The 21,599-nt window shown below is 39.9% G+C and overlaps 1 protein-coding gene across 2 annotated transcripts in view; it reads right to left on the bottom strand.

Moving 5' to 3' along the window:
• The window catches only part of TMEM38B (transmembrane protein 38B), a 55,351-nt gene that overhangs the window by 18,021 nt on the left and 15,731 nt on the right, over nt 1-21,599 (bottom strand). For both annotated transcript variants that reach the window (XM_070742378.1, XM_070742379.1), the window contains exons 3-4: nt 15,215-15,399; nt 13,515-13,602 (exon numbers count right to left, since the gene is read on the bottom strand). In XM_070742378.1, coding sequence (XP_070598479.1) covers nt 13,515-13,602; nt 15,215-15,399 — 273 coding nt within the window. The remainder of the gene's footprint in view (nt 1-13,514; nt 13,603-15,214; nt 15,400-21,599) is intronic.

The raw sequence follows: 21,599 nt of genomic DNA, 5'->3' as shown, positions 1-21,599 counted from the left end.
ACCTCCTCAAGCGCCAACGGTCAGTTGGAACCACTGATGGTCTGGGTGAGGGACCTGGCTGAGGGAGACCCTGCTCTGAGGGAACCTCCAGGGAGCAGCCTCCAAGAGGCTCAGCAAATCAGCAAACCATGATCTGCAGGCCAATAGGAAATTACTAGAAGGACCTTTGCTTTCTCCCACAGGATCTTCCGGATGGCTCGAGGGATTAGCAGAAGCGGAGGAAATGAATACAATAGATCATTAGGCTATGGAGCACATTGGTCTCTTCTGTTCCTGGTGTCAGGAATCTCATAAAAAATCTCTGGAGCTTGTTCATGGTGGCAAATAGGTCCACTTGCAGGATGCCAAACATTTTCCTCATCATCTGAAATAAATCTGGGTGCAGACACCACTCAGCTTGGTCCACAGAGGCTCAGGTCCTAGTTGTGGTCATAATTCGAGTTCTTTTTAAATTTCTGAGCAGGAATAGATACTTTTAGTTCCCCCTTCTTCTTTTCTATTGTTTCTGTTGCTTTGATCAAATTGCGTCCTTCAACTGTAATCCTGGTATTCATCCCACCAGGACTCTTATACCTATGGAATCATATTTCATGTAGCAAGAATTATGTTCATTTTGTGTATCTTCCACACTCTGAGCATTAATGTATAAAGAACATTAACTTTTATGTTCTGAATTATATTTCACTGAGTGGTTTAATAGGTCCCATCATAGCAGCATTCCCATTTCCTTCAAATCTTTATTGGAGGTCTACTGTAAAGGGTTTTGGTGAGATGCAATGCGTTTTGTGCCAGCAATCCATCATACAGATAATTCAGACCATGGTACCAATAACCAGATGGCTCCCATCTGCTTAATTTCCAAAGCTAGTCATACTCCTGCAGGATTCTTTTTCCCTCCTTTCTAGCTTTTTTCATAGATTGAAAGTATGAAAATATCTCCAGGGTGCCCAGTTTTTGAATCCTCCTCCTAGAGCTTCAAAGTCATGCTGATACAGTTGTAGCTGCTCTTGACAGTGCAATTTGGTCCCCAAGTGAATTAGCAGGGAGGAATAATTGATAAGTTATAAGCTAAAATATGGCAATACATTGATCGAATCTTCATGTATTTTCTTCAGACAAAATTTTTATTATTATTATTATTATTATTATTATTATTATTATTATTAATTGGATTTGTATGCCGCCCCTCTCCGCAGACTCGGGGCGTCTAACAACAATAGTAAAAGACAATATGTAACAATCCAATTTAATAAAAACAACTAAAAGCCCTAATTATAAAAAACCAGACATACACACAAACATACCATGCATAACTTGTAATGGCCTAGGGGAAGGAATATCTTAACTCCCCCATGCCTGGCAACAAAGGTGGGTCTTGAGCAGTTTGCGAAAGACAAGGAGGGTGGGGGGCCGTTCTAATCTTTGGGGGGAGTTAATTCCAGAGGGCTGGGGCCGCCACAGAGAAGGCTCTTCCCCTGGGCCTCGCCAAACGACATTGTTTGGTCGACGGGACCCGGAGAAGGCCAACTCTGTGGGACCTTATCGGCCGCTGGGATTTGTGCGGTAGAAGGCGGTTCCGGATGTATTCTGGCCCAGTGCCATGTAGAGCTTTAACGGTCATTACCAACACTTTGAATTATGCTCTTGCACTTGATGCAAATACTGTATATGGAATCATGTGGTGGCCTAGAGGTGGAGGCCTTGCCTCACAATCAGGAGGCTATGAATGCGATCTTGGGCAGAGGCAGATATTTCTCTCTCTGGGCATAAGGAGAATTTATCTGCTGAACAAAACTCCGCCTTGGTGACATGAAGGCCAATAAAACATTTAGCTAGTTCCATTCACTACACCCTGCAAGGGATTATGGGGTTGTTAAATGAAGACGACGTGTTGCAAATAAATTCCAATTTTTGTTTCAAGGTAATACACTAACATAATATAAGCATTCCAGGTCATACCTGTAAACCACGGGCATTCATCTTCACTTTTTTTTTATTAAGGCACCACCGAACAGGATAGTCGTCCCCCCCTGCTCTCTTTTGAAGTTAGCTAAGCATCAGCCGTCAACTTAGAAGGAAAAGAGATCTGAGATTAAAGATTCCCTTTCTTAAATTTCCCTGCTGAACTCTGCTGTCAAGTTCCTCTTAGCTTATTCAGTAAAGTCTTATTCTCAATTGTTCTTAATATTGTTTTGAAGTTGGACCTTCTCCACCTCCATCACTACAAAGCAAGATACTGGTGAATGGCAAAGATGAAGCCCGACTACTAAAAAGCATGTTCAGAATTAAAGGACAGATAATCTTCGCCACCCATTGCAATTCTGTCCTCAAAGTGAAACTTACATGCATATTTCACCAATGTGATGGATTGAAAGTTGTTATTCCTTAGGCAAAAATGATCTCCGTGCTGTCCATCGATAAAATGGGTCTAAAGGAAAACTGTACTGTTCCAATAATCGTTTCCTTACACACTCCCTGCCTTGAAATGAAATCACTGACATACAGGAGCAGCTTAACACTAAACTCCGAAAGCACTCCGCAGAAAAGACTTGTTCAAAGGTGATGATCTGATTTCACAAGCCTTAAGACTAGGCTTATGGTCCTGCTTCCACCTTGCATTCAGTTGATAGCTTTAATGCTTCTACCAGGGATTAATGCCAAATAATAATAATAATAATAATAATAATAATAATAATAATAACAACAACAACAACAATAATAATTACTGTGGGACTTCCGACTTCAGACTGACCGAATTCTGAAGCATAACACACCAGACATTGTGATTGTGGAGAAAAAGAAAGTATGGATCATCGACATCGCAATCCCAGGGGATAGCAGAATTGAGGAGAAGCAGCTAGAGAAATTAGTGAAATACGAAGATCTAAAAATCGAGCTGCAACGACTCTGGCATAAGCCAGTGAAAGTGGTCCCAGTGGTACTTGGCACGCTGGGCGCAGTACCAAAGGATCTCAGCGGACATTTGAAAACCATCAGAATTGACAAAATCTCCATCTGTCAATTGCAAAAGGCCGCTTTACTGGGATCGGCAAACATAATTCGCCGCTACATCACGCAGTCCTAGGTGCTTGGGAAGTGCCCGACTGGTGATGAAATACGAAATCCAGCATAGTGATCTCGTTTGCTGTGTTGTACTGACATAATAATAATAATAATAATAATAATAATAATAATAATAATAGGGGGGGTATGGGGCACAATGTCTATACTGAAAGATCTGGATTTTTCACATTTGTTTACCAAGCACAATTTAAGAAGTTGCCACAGTATTAACCTTTCCAAGTGGTAAACAGCTCAAGGCCAATCTCTCCCTCAGTGAACTTAGTCAGCCACTTAGCTTTTCAATGGAGGCCTTTCTGAAGATGTACCTCTTCTGACCGACCTGGTACACAGCAGATGCTGTGTAGTACTTCTCTTGTAGAGCTTTTGTGGGAATTGTATTCGGCCTTCTCTCTCTCTCGTAAGTGTTCAAAAAAATGCTTCTAAAGATATATATCTTTCTCCATATTCAAACATTAAATTGATACTAGTGCAATATAAAGTTTATTACAGTGGTACCTCTACTTAAGAACTTAATTCGTTCCGTGAGTTCCGTGACCGGATTCCTAAGTAGAAAAGTTTGTAAGTAGAAGCAATTTTTCCCATAGGAATTGATGTAAAAGCAAATAATGCGTGCAAACCCATTAGGAAAGAAATAAAAGCTCGGAATTTGAGTGGGAGGAGGAGGAGGAGGAAGAGGACAGTCGCTGCCGAAGGAAGAAGGTGAGTTGAGGGGAATCAAAAAAATCCAAAACTTTAAGGCTTAAAGAAAAATAGAGGGATTCTAAGGCTGCGAGGAGGATCACGCACCTCCCAATACATCCGGCACGAGGCTGCCTCCCATAAACTGCATCAGAGAGAGAAACCCATACGGGCGAGAGGGGAGAACCTCCCGCTCCCTTTGACCAAAGGCAGCGTCTGCTGCTGCTGCTACTTACCTCCTCTTCCTTCCCATGCTGAAGGGCTCCCCTGTCCTCTCTCTCTCTCGCTGGCTTTGTACCCGGCGCCTTTCCTTCACTGTAGTGACACTTCGGTTTGACTGAAGCCCAGTTGATCTGGCTGGGGTGACCCTTTTGCCTTTCTGTGCCAGACACTCCGGGAGGCAACCTCGCGCCGGGTGCATGGGAGGCAACGCAAGGAGTCACTACAACGAAGTGGTTTATTCCCTCTCCAAGCACCGAGAGAAAGGAAAATGCTTTGTTCGCTCTGGAGTGCCAAAGCCTCCTTAAGCGTCACCGAAAGGCTCCTCTGGCAGCCCAGAAATGCCCAAGATGGCTGGGATTAAAAGGGGAATGGCAGGAAAGTAGCCGGGCCTTCATGCCGATCTCAAATTTCCTGGGAAATTTTTCCAGGCTCGGGTTCTTAAGTAGAAAATGGTTCTTAAGAAGAGGCAAAAACTCTTGAACACCTGGTTCTTATCTAGAAAAGTTCTTAAGTAGAGGCGTTCTCACTGTATATTAATATTTTAAGCTTTTAACATTTTATATTTTAATTTTATTAGCAGCTTTGAGAATTCACTAGAATGGACAATAAAAGGAACACATTTTCAATTATAATAGAAATTAATAACTGTGGTCTGATCCAATTTCCTAATCAGGATCTGATATTAATCACTTATGATCCATCAAGTCAAAACTCCTGATTCCTGATGACAAGCCCCTGCACTTTTCTTGATAGCATTTTCAGAAGTGGCTTGCTAGTACTTTCTTCTAGGACTGAGAGTCACCAGGCTGTGCCTAAGGCAGAATTACATCTCACAGTCTCACTAATACAACATTTTACTCACCGGATGAAATTGGCTCTGCATCAATATATAACAGAAAATAAAAGGCACTTTTCACTGGTTCTGCAAACTGAGGAAGAACAACAGCTGTTGCTAAAAGAAGCACTGCCCCTTCCAGCAGAAAAAGAACTGAAAATTTGATCCCCTTAGGGCAGGGGTAGGCAAAGTTGGCTTTTCTATGATATGTGGACTTCAACTCCCAGAATTCCTGAGATAGCATGACTGGTTCAGGAATTCTGGCAGTTGAAGTCCACAAGTCATAAAAGAGCCAACTTTGCCTACCCCTGCCTTGGGGTGGTTAACTTGGTTTAAAAGCTAATAATCGATTCCTAGATTAGTTACTACTAAAATCCCTTAAGCATTTTGTATGAATCAAGGCCACATCCAGGTTGTGACTAACAAGAAGAAGAAGAAGAAGAAGAAGAAGAAGAAGAAGAAGAAGAAGAAGAAGAAGAAGAAGAAGAAGAAGAAGAAGAAGAAGAAGAAGAAGAAGAACAACAAGAAGAACAACAAGAAGAACAAGAAGAAGAGGAAGAGGAAGAAGAAGAAGAAGAAGAAGAAGAAGAAGAAGAAGAAGAAGAAGAAGAACAACAACAACAACAACAACAACAACAACAACAACAACAACAACAACAACAACAACACAGTTGGAAGGGACATTGGAGGTCTTCTAGTTCAACCCCATTTAGGCAGGAAACCCTACACTACTTCAAACAAATGGTTATCCAACATCTTCTTAAAAACTTCCAATGTTGGAGAACTCTGGAGGCAAGCTATTCCACTGATTAATTGTTCTTTCCTGCTACTTTCTGAGAATTATTACTGTCCTTAATAGCATTGAATTCTAGACCCCAGGCTTTGGTGAAAATAGAATTAAATAGAAAATAGAATTGAATGGAGGAAAGGTCTGTCTAAGTGGAGTAGCATAGCTGTGGGGAAAGATAACTGGATAACTGGAAGGTAAGCTGAATACAGAGGATGATTCTACTCATAGCAGGCTCTGTCTATCTGGATTTTGCCCACAGAAATTCAAGCAGGGTTGCTTCGTGGCTGACTTCTCTGCTTTACATTTCATAGATTAGATTAGATTACATTTATTAGATTTGTATGCTTCCCCTCTCCGAAGACTCAGGGCGGCTCACAACAACAATAATACAATATATAGGGTACAAATCCAATATTATGCATGGTATGTTTGTGTGTATGTTTGGGGTTTTTTTTATAATAAGGGTTTTTTAGCTGTTTTTATTAATTGGATTGTTCATGTTGTTTTACCGCCCCGAGTCTGCGGAGAGGGACGGCATACAAATCCAATAAATAATAATAATAATAATAATAATAATAATAATAATAATAATAATAAAATAAAAAGCTAAATTTAAAACCCATAAATATTAAAAACAATCATTACTGCACAATCACACCATTCTCATGTATTACAGTCAGAAAAAAGGTGGTGGGGGGAAGAGATAGTTAGTCCCCCCATGCCTGACGACATAGATAGGTCTTCAACATCTTGCGGAAGGCGGGAAGAGTGGGGGCAATTTTGAATCTCTGGGGGGAGTTGATTCCAGAGGTCCGGGGCTGCCACAGAAAAGGCTCTTCCCCTGGGTCCCGCCAAACAGCGTTGTTTAGTCAACGGGACCTGGAGAAGGCCAACTCTGTGGGACCTGATTGGCTGCTGGGATTTGTGCGGCAGAAGGCGGTCCTGCAGGTGCCTACAATATTCTTATTATTGTAATCAGTGCTGGGCTGATTAAAGTAGTAGTTGTATAAATGCTTTTGGTGAAAAAAATTGCATCTTCTCCCCTTTTTGGCAAAGTAGGCAATGTTAAAACAAAGTTCATAATGATGGTTTTCTAACTGCAGTTTTATACTTGTTCCTTGAATATAGCATTTCTGAAGGGAAACAAATTCAATGAGCTAGTCCGGCAATTCTCTGATCTCAAGTGTAAATTAGATTTAGGAATAGATTCATAGCTATGGTATCCAAATACAGAACTAAGGACAATGTTAAGATATTTATATAAACAAGAAGGCCATGCAAAGAGACATTCCTGTAATAATGATGAATTCCTTGACAAAGATTATGTTTTCATGTCATGATTTCTATATATCCTAAATAATTCTGTCCTAGAACAAATGACCTCTGAATTGACCGAGAAGCGACCCTAGTCTTAATCCTAAGTAGCAAGCAAGATATAATTATTGCACAAATTCCAGCATACAATAACCGTAATTCTACTGTATATTTAGCATACAAATGGATAACCGCCAGCAGGCTCGGTTACCTTTGACTACAAAAGGGGGGGAACCCTCTCAAAAATGAAACCAAAAGAATAAGTTAAGAAAGCCAAATTTTATCCGTAATGTCAAAAAATTAGAAAACCAGAAATCTAGAAAGTCTTCCACAGAATATGTCAGCCAAATACATCTAGGAATAGGCCAGTCTTTCTAACACTGTGGACTATGAAAATTTAGAGACAAAAGAAACAAAGGAGAAATGGATGGGAGACACATGCAAGGATTGTCTTCTGCCCCCCCCCCCCAATTTCTTCACCTGTCTATAATTTATTCATTTTTACAAGATGTATGTAAAAGATGTACGGTATGTGTTTCTGCTGTCTCTTGGATTGCAACACTGCATGTTTCTTTTTCCTTTTTTTACATAGATAATAATCCAAACAACAAATAAACAGAAAAGAAAAAAAAACCCACAATACAATAAATATGACATAACAGTAAATAATAAACAAAACATATACATACAACATTTGGGAAACAAAAGTTTCCCCACTTCTTTTTTGAATGTTCGATCAGAGAATTTTCCTTTGTCACTTAATATTAATTCTTTTATTTGACGTGTTGCTTTGCTTGAATTTTAATTATTTCTCCATTGTTCTTTCCTTTAGCAACACTGCATATTTCTATATGTGTTTGCTTTGGGGTGGACTGTAGAATTTCAGATGTGGGTTACATGGTCAGGAGGAAGCAGCTAGCCAATTCCCAAGTAGGATTTTGTGTGTGTGTTTGGGGGTGTATTCTGTAGATGGGTCCAATTCATTTTCAAGTGAATTTTTTTTTCTTCTGTTATATTTTTTTTCACCATAGCATATTTAACCCATTCTCTTCAACTTCTGGAAAATTGGGCTGTGTACTGGCGGTTGGACAGACATAACTTCATCTACAATTCCATTGGGCTGGAGCAGGTATTCTGACAGAAAATGTACAATCCGATAAGGGGAAAGAAGAGGAAGCATTTGAAAGATATACAGTGTTCCCTTGATTTTCGCGGATTCGAACTTCACGAATAGCCTATACCACGGTTTTTCAAAAAATATTAATTAAAAAATACTTCGCGGGGTTTTTTCTATACCATGGTTTTTCCTCCCTAATGACATCATATGTCATCGCCAAACTAATAATTTTTGCAAATAAATAACAAAAAAATAATTATTATTGTTAATAATTATGTTTATAAATATCAGGATCACTAACTGTCTTATTCAACGGTGAGTACCAGTAATAACGATGAGTAAATGGTTGTTAAGGGAATGGGAAATGGTAATTTAGGGGTTTAAAGTGTTAAGGGATGGCTTGTGATACTGTCCGTAGCCAAAAATGGTGTATTTACTTCCATATCTCTACTTTGCGGAAATTCAACTTTCGCGGGCGGTTTTGGAACGCATCCCCCGCAAAAATCGAGGGAACACTGTATAACAAAAAAAGGGAGGGGGATGGATAAGATCATCTTTAGAAATATTTGAAGCAACCCCCCCCCCCAAAAAAAAACAAAACTAGGAAAGCAGTCAGAAATTAAATGATAAAGGAAGAAAATGTATCCTCAGAGAAGACATGGTAATTATAAAGAAGCTGAATGAATTCTTTGTCTCCGTATTTACGGATGCATGTACAGAAGCAGCTAAATTTTAATTTTTAAAAAAGCATAGCAAAAACTACCAAATTCAATGACTCTCACATTCTAAAAGAAATTATGCTATCCATGTGGACAAATATACTAAAAATAAGCAAGCAAGCATAGTGGTTAAAGGGAAGATAGACACCTGAGTCTGGAATGATTTTTTTCAAGGAGAAAACAACAAAATAATCTGAACTGCAGTAACAAGAGAAAATATTATTGGACAATTTGAGAGACTACTTTACATAATGCTTGATATGAATGTGCTGTTTGGTTTTTTAAATAATGATAGGGTTTTATATGTTTTTTAATATTAGATTTGTTTCATTACTATTTTGTTTTTTATTACTGTTGTGAGCCACCCCGAGTCTTCGGAGAGGGGCGGCATACAAATCTAATAAATAATAATAATGCTGAGAGCTAGTTAAAAACTCAAACAAAGAATTTGAGCAATTATATGTAAAGTACCAGGTTAGAGGACATCCTGCAGATTACAGGCCAATTAGTTAAACATCTATCTTCTGCAAATGGGAACATTTTTTTTTACAAAATGAACAGCCTATGCATGTGCAGGAATAAGCCTTGTTAAAGATAAATCCTGCTTTATGGACCTATTAAGAGTTTTCAACAGGATGGATTGTATAGTGTGCTTGGATTTTGAAAAGGCTTATCACAAGATTCTTTGCCAACAGTTTCAATTTTTTAAACTGATTTTAGAAGAGCAAAGAATACAATAAAATGGACAAATGTCTAAATGGAAGATAATAAGTTATGTCTCTCAAAAGATGTGAGTTTTTAACTTATTCATAACAGTTTTTGATTTAGGGTGAACTACCTAAATTTGTGAGTGATACTAAACCATTCAGAGTGGTAAAAGGCAAGACTGTCTGTAAAAAGAGTTCCAGAAGGGTTTCATTAAACTGGGGAAATGGTTAGCTAAATGGCAAATGCACTTTAATTTACATAATTGTAAAATGAAGCATGCTGAAGAGAAAAAACCCCCCTGCAAACCTTAATTCAGCTGCACATGGATGGAGCCTAAGCTTTCTACATTTCGCTAGAAAAAACATCTACAGAAAGCCCTACATGTCTGGGTACAGTTCTATCACCACAATAAAAAACCAATATAACGAAGCTGGAAAAGGTGAAAAAGAATACAGTGTTCCCTCGATTTTTTCAGGTTCGAACTTCGCGAATAGCCTATACCAGTGTTTCCCAACCTTTTTTGAGCCGCGGCACATTATTCATATTTTCAAAATCCTGGGGAACACTGAAAGGGGGGGGGGCGGGGGGGCGGGCTAAAGAAAAGTTTGGACAACAAAACCCTCTCTCTTCCTCCCTTTCGCTCTATTTCTCCCTCTTTCTCTCTTTTCCTTCCTTCCCTTCTTTCTCTCTCTCCATCCCTCTTTCTTTCTTTCTTTCTTTCTTCCTCTCTTTTTTGCTCTCTTTCTCTCTGCCTCCTTCCCTTCCTCTATGTCTTTCTCTCTCCCTTGCTCTCTCTGTCTCTCTTGCTATCTCTTTCTTGCTTTTTTCTCTCTCTCTTGCTCTCTCTCTCTTTCACTGTCTTCCTATATGTCTCTTTCTTTCTCTTTGCCTCTCTTACTATCTCTCTTTCTTTCTCTCTCTTTCTCTCTCTCTGTCTCTCTTGCTATGTCTCTCTTTCTCTTTCTCTTTCTCTCTCTCTCTGTGCCTCTCTTGCTAAGTCTCTCTTTTTCTCTTGCTATGTCTCTTTTTCTTTTTCTCTCTCTCTGCCTCTCTTGCTATGTCTCTCTTTCTCTCTCTTTCTCTATCTCTCTTTCTCTGCCTCTCTTTCTTGCTCTGTCTCTCTTTCTCTGTCTCTCTTGCTATGTCTCTCTTTCTCTCTCTCTCTGCCTCTCTTATATGTCTCTCTTTCTTTCTCTCTCTCTCTCAGCTGACTGCAAGCGGGAGCCCTGAAGGCGGCAGCTGGACACCGTATATGCCAGGCCCGCAGCGCCAGCATGTACGACGTCCAGAAGCACGTCCAACCGCCACCGTCAGGGCTCCCGCTTGCAGTCAACTGAGAGAGAGAGAGAGAGCGCTCCCTCTCGCCGCCGCCATCTCCCTGCGACTGCCTGCGGCCGCTGCGGCCACCCCCCCCCCCGCTCCCATCGCCAGTGCCCTCCCGCCGGGCCACAAAGGACACTTGCCGTCGACGACAGAGAAGCTCCAGCTGGGTGGGGCGCTGCCAGTACTTCCGTCCTGGGGCTCCCGCTCGCAGCTGTCAACCGGCTCCTGCTCGATGCCGCGGTTTTCAGCGCTCTCCTGCTGGGCCCCAAAGAAGGAAGGCGGGAAAAAGGCGCGAAGAATTGAGCTCTCCTTCTTCCTGCCTTTCTTCTTTGGGGCCCAGCAGGAGAGCGCCGAAAACCGCAGCATCGAGCAGGAGCCGGTTGACAGCTGCGAGCGGGAGCCCCAGGACGGAAGTACCGGCAGCGCCCCGCCCAGCTGGAGCTTGGCGGCACACCTGGCCATGTCTCGCGGCACACTAGTGTGCCGCGGCACACCGGTTGGGAAACGCTGGCCTATACCACGGTTTTCCAAAAAATATTAATTAAAAAATACTTCGCAGTTTTTTTCCTATACCACGGTTTTTCCTGCCCGATGACGTCATACGTCATCACCAAACTAATAATTTTTGCAAATAAATAACAAAAAAATAATTATTGTTAATAAATAATTATGTTTATAAATATCAGGATCACTAAGTGTCTTATTCAATGGTGAGTACCAGTAATAATGGTGAGTAAATGGTTGTTAAGGGAATGGGAAATGGTAATTTAGGAGTTTAAAGTGTTAAGGGATGACTTGTGATACTGTCCATAGCCAAAAATGGTGTATGTACTTCCGCATCTCTACTTCACGGAAATTCGACTTTCGTGGGCAGTCTCAGAACGCATCCCCCGTGGAAATCGAGGGAACACTGTACTATCAAAATAATAAGGTGACCAATGAGGGATGTATTTGAGGTTTACAGTCATGCACAGTGTGGGGAAAATGGTCAGAGAAAAATTATTTTCCTCTCTTAAAAATACCAGTACAGTGACACAAAAAGTTAATTGGAAGATTTAAAACAGATGAAAGGAGACATTTTACACACCACATAATGCTGGGAAATGCATGTCCACAACATGCGGGAAGAACCATTAATTTGGATGACTTTAAAAGACGATAAAGCATGTCCAATCTTGACAACTTTAATAGCAATAGCATTTAGACTTATATACTGCTACATAGTGCTTTTACAGCACTCTCTAAGCAGTTTACAGAATCAACATATTGCCCCCCAAAAATCTGGGTCCTCATTTTACCCACCTCAGAAGGATGGAAGGCTGAGTCAATCTTGAGCCGGTAGTGAGATTTGAACTGTTGAACTACAACTAGCAGTTAGCTGAAGTAGCCTGCAGTTCAGCATTCTAACCACTGTGCCACCCCGGCTCTTAAGACTTGTGGACTTCAACTCCCAGAATCCCCTAGCCAAGGTTTGATACTCCTGGGATAGAGGAATTCTTGAAGGAAGGGTCCTTCAAAGGGTGATGGTCTTGAAGACTCCATGTTGCCTTCACAGGAGGAACATCATGCCTCCACATTGCCAAAGAAGAATGGTGGGAGAGGGATATCTTTCCAGCCCCTTTCAGAGACATCTGGTTGGCAGAATGAGAGCCGAAAGAATGGGCTAAAATGAGATTAGCCAGATCTTAGCAGTTGCAGCTGTTACATTCTAGGGAAAATGTGTTTGCCAGCACCAACGTTCTCCACAATATGCAACCTAAAGAATGCATTATAAGTCTGGAGATGAGGTTTCGAGGACTTCCATGTTTTTGCGATGCTGCGATTTCGCTGAGGCTCCCCTCGCTGGGAAACCCTACCTCCAGACTTCCGTTGCCAGCGAAGAGCCCGTTTTTGCGCTGCTGGGATTCCCCTGCAGCATCGCAAAAACACGGAAGTCCGGAGGTGGGGTTTCCCATGGAGGGGAGCCTCAGGGGAAACCCAGCAGCTCAAAAACAGGTGCTTCGGATGGCAAAAGGGGTAAGTTTTGGACTTGTACGCATTAATCGCTTTTCCATTGATTCCTATGAGAATCATTGTTTCATCTTACGAACTTTTCACCTTACGAACCTCCTCCCAGAACCAATTAAGTTTGTAAGACAAGGTATCACTGTATTTGGCTATCATTATTATTCATCTGTTTGGGGAGCAGTACAAAGATTTTGGGGATAATTATTTGAGGGTGCCAACTGCCCATTTTCCAATAAATGCAGAATTCTGCTAGGTTTCCAGTTGCAGTTTGTTCATGTGACAGCAAGATTTTAATTTAGCAAATTAACAAAGGAGCACATTTCTATAGTCTTATATTATAATGATAACCTCACTTCACTAAATGAATTAATAGAATTCAATTATCCACACTTCCCCCCCCCCCCAAAAAAAACCCCACTATTGATTCCTGGAGTTATCTGGTCCCACCACGGCTCGATTTTTGCAAAGTTATAATGACATCACAGTCTTCTGCAATATGCCAAGTTTTGTTGTCACATGCTTAAAAGGTTTTCCAGATATCAAATTAGTGTGGAGAAATATCCTCTTTAAGGGGAAAAAAAATTAGAAATGAATCATTTTATAGTATTGCTTAAAGTTACATTACTGAAGAGCTACTTATACAGATCCTCCAATGGGTGGGGGAGGGGGGAAATGTTCCCAGAGCTGCCAATTGTTATGTGCTTTTCACTGACTTACTATGACATCTTCAGTAGTTCGTTAGTTTCAGGCTTCCATATACCTCTCACCAACTGTTCAAAGTTGGATATTAGACCGCCACCAGCTCCTGTAATTCAATACAAATTATTACATGCTTAAATTGGTTCAAAAGATCTTAGACACTCAATCCCACTTCTAGTTAGGACAACTGCAAATCCATCACATTACTTTCAGAGGCACAAGACAGGAGCCTTTAAGTTATAGGAAGAAATGAAATGACCTATTTTACAGTTATTGAAATTGGATCCTCAAATTGAGACTCTTTAGAAAGTATCGTATTCTGAGATGGAAAGGTTTAATCTTTGTTAGAAAAAAACCTGGAAGCAGCAGCTTAACTCTGAAGTCTAGAATCTGTAATGGCCCTCTACAGTAGGAAATCAGTAAGCTTTAAAAAGAAAGACAGAGCTATATCTTACTTGGTGCAAATAAGGAGAACTAATTGCTCATAACATGAGACCAATGTGCACAAATTAGGAAGTTCAAAGGAGGCTGCAGAAGGACTGAACTTTTCTGCAGAAGGACTGAACTTTTCTCGAACCTGTTATAATCTAATAGGCAAGACAGGTCAACAGGCTAATTTATGTCAAGAAGCCCATTCCCAATGGATACTATCACGAACCCTTTCTTTTCCAGCTTTCATTTTCAATGGGGAGAGGGGAAAAGGTGACTTCACAGTATGAAAACAAGCCATCCAGCTCAATTTTGCACCAATGAACTATAAAATCCTCCCTATGATCAGCTTATCAAATGCAACTACCAGGCTGTATCTGTATCCTAATCCTACATGTCCCCATTTGGTTAGAGAATACAACAATGAGTAGAAATTACTTTGGACAGGAAGCTTTAGTAGATATTTGGAGAGCTTTCCTCAGTTTCTCTCAGTATGTCAGAAATGGCTAAATACAAAATGAAGAACTTTGAATTTATGTGCCCAGATTGTGTAAAAAAAAGTTTTTTGAAAGAGGCTTGTATACTTGATATCAGAGGCCATAAATACACACACACATACACAATCTATATTATTTTAATTATACCTTCATTTATATGTTATGCTTGCTTTTTGCTGCAATTGTTTTAAAGCAATAAAAGTTTACTTTAAAAAAATAGCTTAACCCAGGTAGTATGCTGACATACAAGTTAATTTCACACACATTTACTAGGCAGAATTTTAAGTGCAAAGGCATAACACCAGATATGGGAAACAGCTCTCGGCTTTAAGTTCTTCAACCTATTTATATTGAGATGTTTAATTAAACTGTTTATGAAAAAATTAAAAGGATTTAATCAAATTAAAAGATATACAGAAACTACCCAATATTAACTGAAAGGAATATACCGGTAAGGACATTCGGGGGAAGCAAATTGTAAAGCTGGATTTAAGATAGAGAAAACTTGTTTCTACAGATCAGCAATGTTAACCATTCCAGCAGATTTTATCAGAAGGCTATGAAATAGCACCATAAAACTAACACTGAATCTCTGGGAATGATGCTTCTTATAAAAGAAATTTATTTTTAATTAGCAAGTTTCAGAGGGCTGAGAAGCCAAAAATAAATAACTCTGAACAGTTTTGTATGAAGTCAGCCGTTCTTTTCCAAATGGTACCAGGCACCCTCCATAAAAACAAGTGAAGGACAACACAAAAAATAGTTTCATAACAGAGAGGCTTTATGTATTACCTCTGGCCCAACCAACTCCTATCATGATTAGCCAGGCGTCTGCAAAGCGTTTATGTGCGTGAACAATTCCACCTGTTATCTTCCACGTTCTTGTCACTTCCTTCATTCCTGCAATCATCAGCCGTATAGGTGGAAAACTTACACAGCGGTAGGCTAGCTCATGTGGGCAGTAAAATATAAGATACCTAAACAATCAGGAGAAAAAGGTTCAGTCTCCCAAAGATGCTTAGAGCAAAAGCATGCCAACTATGCAAGTATGGAACAAATTCTCCATTAAGAAACCTTCTTAAACATAAATGATAACAAATAATAGATAGTATGAGGCTGCAGGGGTTTTCAAGCAGCCACCTCACACACACACACACACACACACACACACACTTAGCTATGGTGCACTTAGCTGTGACTTTCAGTTTTTCAATCGCCAATCGCCTTTTCCTGAATTTCGCGTCCACTCACCGCGGAGGAGGGGAGGAGGAGATGGAGAGGCAAGGGAGCGGGGAGGAAAGCAGGCCTGCAATTGGCCAATTTCTTTCTCACCTTTAGGGAGAGGAACTGTTGCTGCCCTGCCATAGGGCAGCAACAGTTTCTCTACCTAAAGGCGGCAAAGGAAGGGGCCAATTGCAGGCCCGCTTTCCTCCCCACCCCCTTGCCTCTCCACCTTCTCCTCGCTCAGCAGCCGACCGCGGTGAGTGGACAGGAGATTCGGGAGCTTATTATATCGACCAGTAAAATCTCATGAGCTACCGCGGGCCGGTTAAAAGACCTCATCGGGCCGCAGTTTGGGGACCGCTGTCTTAAACTTAACACTTTAGCCTAACCCTTGTAAACAAAGAATTATGCCAGATACATCTCTAAGTCACATATGGGTTTGGGACACAAAATTCAAGTACAATGCAGAATACAGATACATAATAACAATTCAGTGAGGAGGGAAAGAAACAGTAATAGGAATCCAATATAGAATACAGATCTGCTTCCATTTTTCAGGTGTTGCACTTCACAAAATTCCTTTTAATTCTTTACTGAGAAAAGGAATGAAACTATTTTATACTAGATTGTAAAACAGTTTACCAAACCAAAAAAAAAAACCTTATGTAAGTCTGATAAGTCTACTTGAGTGAAAAGCATACTAGTTCTAAGGAAAAATTCATGATTGCTTCAAGGAATAAAGAAACACCACAAATCCTTCAACTTTTCTCTCAATGCAGAAAGGTTCGGTACATTCAGAATTATAGCAAAATGTTGCAATATCAATCCATGCCTTTCTGGAATTGAGCTCTGCTACCTTTCTTTGAGATGACTTCATACCAATTTCCCCCAGTTTTATAACTCTCCCATTTTTCCACTAATATTTGTAATCAATAAACTCACTCAGTTCTTCTCTGCCTCCACCACACTGCTCTCTGCCAAATCTATACCTTTTTTGTTTTACCCCATTTTGGAATCCATTCTCCTGTAAGTTTGAACATTCAAATGATCCTGGTATTTGGGCAAGCTAATAATTCCCTTTTATCCAGGAATAGCTGGATAAGAGCCGGGGTGGCGCAGCAGGTAGAGTGCTGTATTGCAGGCCACTGAAGCTGACTGTAGATCTGAAGGTTAGCGGTTCAAATCTCATCACCGGCTCAAGGTTGACTCAGCCTTCCATCCTTCCGAGGTGGGTAAAATGAGGACCCGGATTGTGGGGGCAATAGCCTGGCTCTATTAAGAAGTGCTATTGCTAACATGTTGTAAGCCGCCCTGAGTCTAAAATAAATAGTGCCATCTAATTACATAAGCTTTAGATCAGAGGTCTTCAAACTTGGCAACTTTTAAGACTTGGGGACTTCGATTCGCGGAATTCTGGGAATTGAAGTCCACAAGTCTTAAAGTTGGCCAAGTTTGGAGATCCCTGCTTTAGATTCTTCTCCCCCCCCCCCCCCCCATTTAAAGTAGGTGTGGGAAACTATGGTCCTTTTAAGACTTGTGGACTTCAACTTCCAGAATTCCTGAGCTGACTCAATAATCCTGGAAGTTGAAGTCCACAAGTTGTTTGTTTGACAAATCTAATTTTTAAATACATCTAAAACCCATCAGTAAAACCATACAACACAAGCGTACCATACATAACTATGAAGTGATCATAGTTCCTCACCTCTGATTTAAAGCATTAATTGTAAAGATACAACTGAGGCAACATGCATAAACAAAAAGAAGTAGATAAAAAAAGAAAGAGAAGAAAGATGATATAAGTTGAGCAAGAAAAAAGCTACCAAACAAGCTACTGACTTTTGGCTCTTTTTCGTCAACTCTTATACATTATGGCCAGGACTTATTTTTTTCCTCTCTATTCCCAACTCCTTTTTCTTTTATCTTGTGATTTTTAGATTGCAGCTTTGAAGGCAGGGCTGCTTTGTAACTATCCTCATAAGCTGTTGGGAAAAAACCTTACAAATACTATATTTCAGATGTCTACCAATCAAATATTCAGTCATAAATTAGCATAAATCCCTCAAATAAATAATCATTTTCAAAGGATTTCCTATGCAGTTTTATGCAATCTGTACTTCTGAAACTAGCAGTATTAAAGATTCAAATTTTGTTCTGCTTATCAACAAGTATAAACTATACAATAACTTGCTTCTGCACTGTAGATTAAACTCTACTGCAAGTCAAACTCAACTCCTGATCCTTGTCATTTGCTTGAATTTACAGGATTTAAATTTGCCCACCTTGTTTTCAAAATAGACATTGTAACCTTATCTGAAAGCCTCTACTCATCCTGTGGAACCAGTCTTCACAATGGGTTATCCTCGATCAATCATCTTGAGTATCGAGTTGGTCAATTTGAATACTTGCTTGGATCCACCTTTCAGCCCCAAATCTGACGAATCTGAAGACTAGACTCGAGCTTGGCAACTCAGAAAAAGGATACGTAGAGAGTGATCTAAGATCAAGATCTAAATATTGCTCACAAGATCATAGGCTGCAACGTCCTACCGGTCAATGACTACTTCAGCTTCAACCGCAACAACACAAGAGCACGCAACAGATTCAAACTTAATATTAACCGCTCCAAACTTGACTGTAAAAAATATGGCTTTAACAATTGTCGAAGCGTGGAACTCATTACCGGACTCAACAGTGTCAACCCCTAACCCCCAACATTTCTCCCTTAGACTATCCATGACTGACCTCTCCAGGTTCCTAAGAGGTCAGTAAGGGGCGTACATAAGTGCACTAGTGTGCATTTCGTCCCCTGTCCAATTGTCTTTCCTTTATCTCATATATCATATATATTTTCTTCCTTTCATATATCTTCTCCTCTATTTTTACATATTATCTTTATATATATTACTTCGTGTCTATTCTCTTCCATATGTATTGTGTATTGGACAAATGAATAAATAAAATGAAAAATAAAATAAATAAAATAAGATACGCTAATCTTTATTGTCATTTGGCTGTATACACAATGGCACATGACAAAAGTAATTAAAAGGCATTAATTGGCTTCAACAATGTCTGTGGAATGTTTATGGAATCCAAATTGGACTATTTTCTCAATCCACAGAAATCGTTCCAAACCAAAGGTTGCTTCATAGGCCATAATTTTCTGGAGATAATCTATGTCAAGAATCAGTAACATATTCAGGTAAAGGGTGGGTTTTTTTCATTGATGTATGTTAAAGATACCAAAAAGAATTATATAATTCATCTTTTTTAAATAGTCCAGAGTTTATGAAACCTAATGTACTAACAGCATGATTTTGTAATATTTGTACAACTCAAGGAATCTGGATCAATATTTAATACAAAAACTAGAAATTTGGAGATTCTTTAATGCCATCTAGTGGTGCTAGACTATTGTGCTAGCAAACACTACGCAATCAACCCTCGAGCCATGTAAAAAAAATACCGTATACCGGTACTTTATTATTTTCCGTGGCAGCAGGTTAAATCCCATATAACTGAATCAGGCAACCAAAGCATGCGAAAATTGCTAACATTCAAGCCAAATAACATTTTATGCATATGAATTTAGAAAAACTGCTTTGTATGAATCCATGCTCAACATGAATATTTTTTTTCCTTGATAATGATTTGTCTGAATAATGGCATTGTTTATAATGAATGCTTGTAACAACCTACCATTCATTCCCTTGCTCGTTATATATTTATCCAATTTTTAGACAATTTCTGCTTTCTAAACCTGATTACATCAATTAAAAGAAAAAGACCCTGACCTCAGAGATAAAAATTAGGAAATGAGTTTTTCCAAGATAGAATAAAGGGACAAGTCATAAGCCAGTTATCTATACCAGTGATTTTCAACCTTTTTTGAGACGTGGCACATTTTTTACCTTTACGAAACCCTGGGGCACATTCCTCCCCTTCACTCTATTTCTTTCTCTCTCCCTCTTTCTCTTCCTTCCTCTTTCTTTATCTCTCTCTCCATCCCTCTTTCTTTCTCTTCCTTCCTTCCTCTCTTTTTTGCTCTTTCTCTCTCCCTCACTACCTCCCTCTATGTCTTTCTCTCCTTCTCTCCCTCTTTCTCTCTCTCTTGCTTTCTTTCTCTCTCTTTCTTTCTCTCTCTCTTTCTTTCTCTTGTTCTCTCTCTCTTGCTTTCTTTCTCTCTCTCTTGTTCTCTCTCTCTCTCTCTCTTTCTCTTTCTTGCTTTCTTTCTCTCTTTCTCTTGCTTTCTTTCTCTCTTTCTTTCTCTCTCTCCTGCTTTCTTTCTCTCTGAGCTTCGCGGCACACCTGACCATGTCTCGCGGCACACTGGTTGAAAAACACTGATCTATACAGTATCTGTTTCAGCCCACATAACCTTGACTTGTTCTGTTGTGAACATCATGGTGCTTCCCTGGTAGAGAGGTGATTGGATGGTTGTCTTTCAGCTCTCCATAGAACTGAATGTCACAGGAACTGAGTCATGGCTATGGGTTAGGGCTAGGGCTAGGGTAAGGAACAAAAAGCAGGATTACTATGGCTACTTCTTATCATAACATTCTTGTGGAGAGGCAGAGAATGAAGATGTCCATTGACCTTGGACTCTTTCTGATTGTTAAAGTTAGAACATTTTGCATCATAACCATTTAAATCTCCAATCAGTAGCCCTTTATTCACAAAGATCATTCTAAGCGTCTCTCGCTGTATCTACATTCCAGCTTCAGCAGCTTGGGGATAAATCTCAGCTTGTCAATCATTTGTGACAAAACTAGCAGCCCACAGATTCTGATTCCAAGTTGTTCTTCTGTTTATGCAAATGGGAAAGAGGCAAATCCGGCAATCTTCTCTTTACCTCGTTCCTACTACTTTCTCTACCACCCAAAGACATCCCCCAGCATCTCTAGGCAGCCCAGAGGAACATATTGAATATGTGTGTATATAGATAGATTGCTAAAGAAGAAAATAATTTGCAACCCCCCGTGGTGTTGGCAGAAACTGTTCACAGAAGGAAACTTCGAAGTCAGGATATGTGTTTCCCAGAAGTACCTTTGTCTGTCAGGCCACAAGCTAAACAGCTTAAGACAAAGCATATTCTCTCCCTGCCATTAAGTACTAGTCCATATTATTAGTGCTTGAGCTGAGCAGCTTCTAGGGTGAAAGCAGACCTCCCTAAATGAAATGTACTCAGCAAAACGCGGGCAGCAAGAAGTTAATTCAGCAGTTTTATGGTGCAGCAACTGCAAAAGGCTGAGACTCAAGCATCCCAGCACCATTCAATGCTCCTAATGAGGTTTATTACTTAATGAGAGGCCCTAAAAAGAACAGCATGTCTTTTATTTATGGGTAATAGGACATCAGTGTCAACTGCAAGGCAGACTAAATGCTATTGCTGGGTCTCTTGGTTTGTTAAGAAGTTCAAATTGGAGTGTGCATAATCTTTGCTCGGGGTACCACTAGCCTATTTATATGAGACTGCTTGAAATTTAACATTTTAAAGGCACAATGAATTATTTGTGCCTTGAATGTTAAATTTCAAGCAAGGCAACAGTCATAAAGGTAACAGATTGCTGGTTTCCATTTATAGCCTAAAAATGGGTATAGGCAGCCTGGCTGACCCAGTTTTCAAATGTGGAAAGCTAAACACCGCTAAGTTTCAATTGGAACTTGCTCCTCCTAATCAACTTGTAAGAAAAGCATCAGTGAACACACTTTAAATTCTAAAATATAAAACCATGCTTTTCTTTCCCTAGCATTTGTGCTCTACATTTTGCTCATAGACAGATGTATCTGTCAATCATGTGAAAACTTATCTTAAATAACCCATCTCCCATCAGAAACATGAGGCATTTTTAAAGAATAAAAGTAATGCATCTAAAATATCTTCAGTGCACTTTTTTAAAAAAGGTGGATTATACTGGCATAACAATGTCAGAGCGAAGGAAGGAAACAG

This window comes from Erythrolamprus reginae, chromosome 2 (assembly GCF_031021105.1).
Source record: "Erythrolamprus reginae isolate rEryReg1 chromosome 2, rEryReg1.hap1, whole genome shotgun sequence".
Lineage (NCBI taxonomy): Eukaryota > Metazoa > Chordata > Lepidosauria > Squamata > Dipsadidae > Erythrolamprus > Erythrolamprus reginae.
The sequence above is the reverse complement of the archived record's forward strand: the minus strand, read 5'-3'. Positions and strand labels throughout refer to the sequence as shown.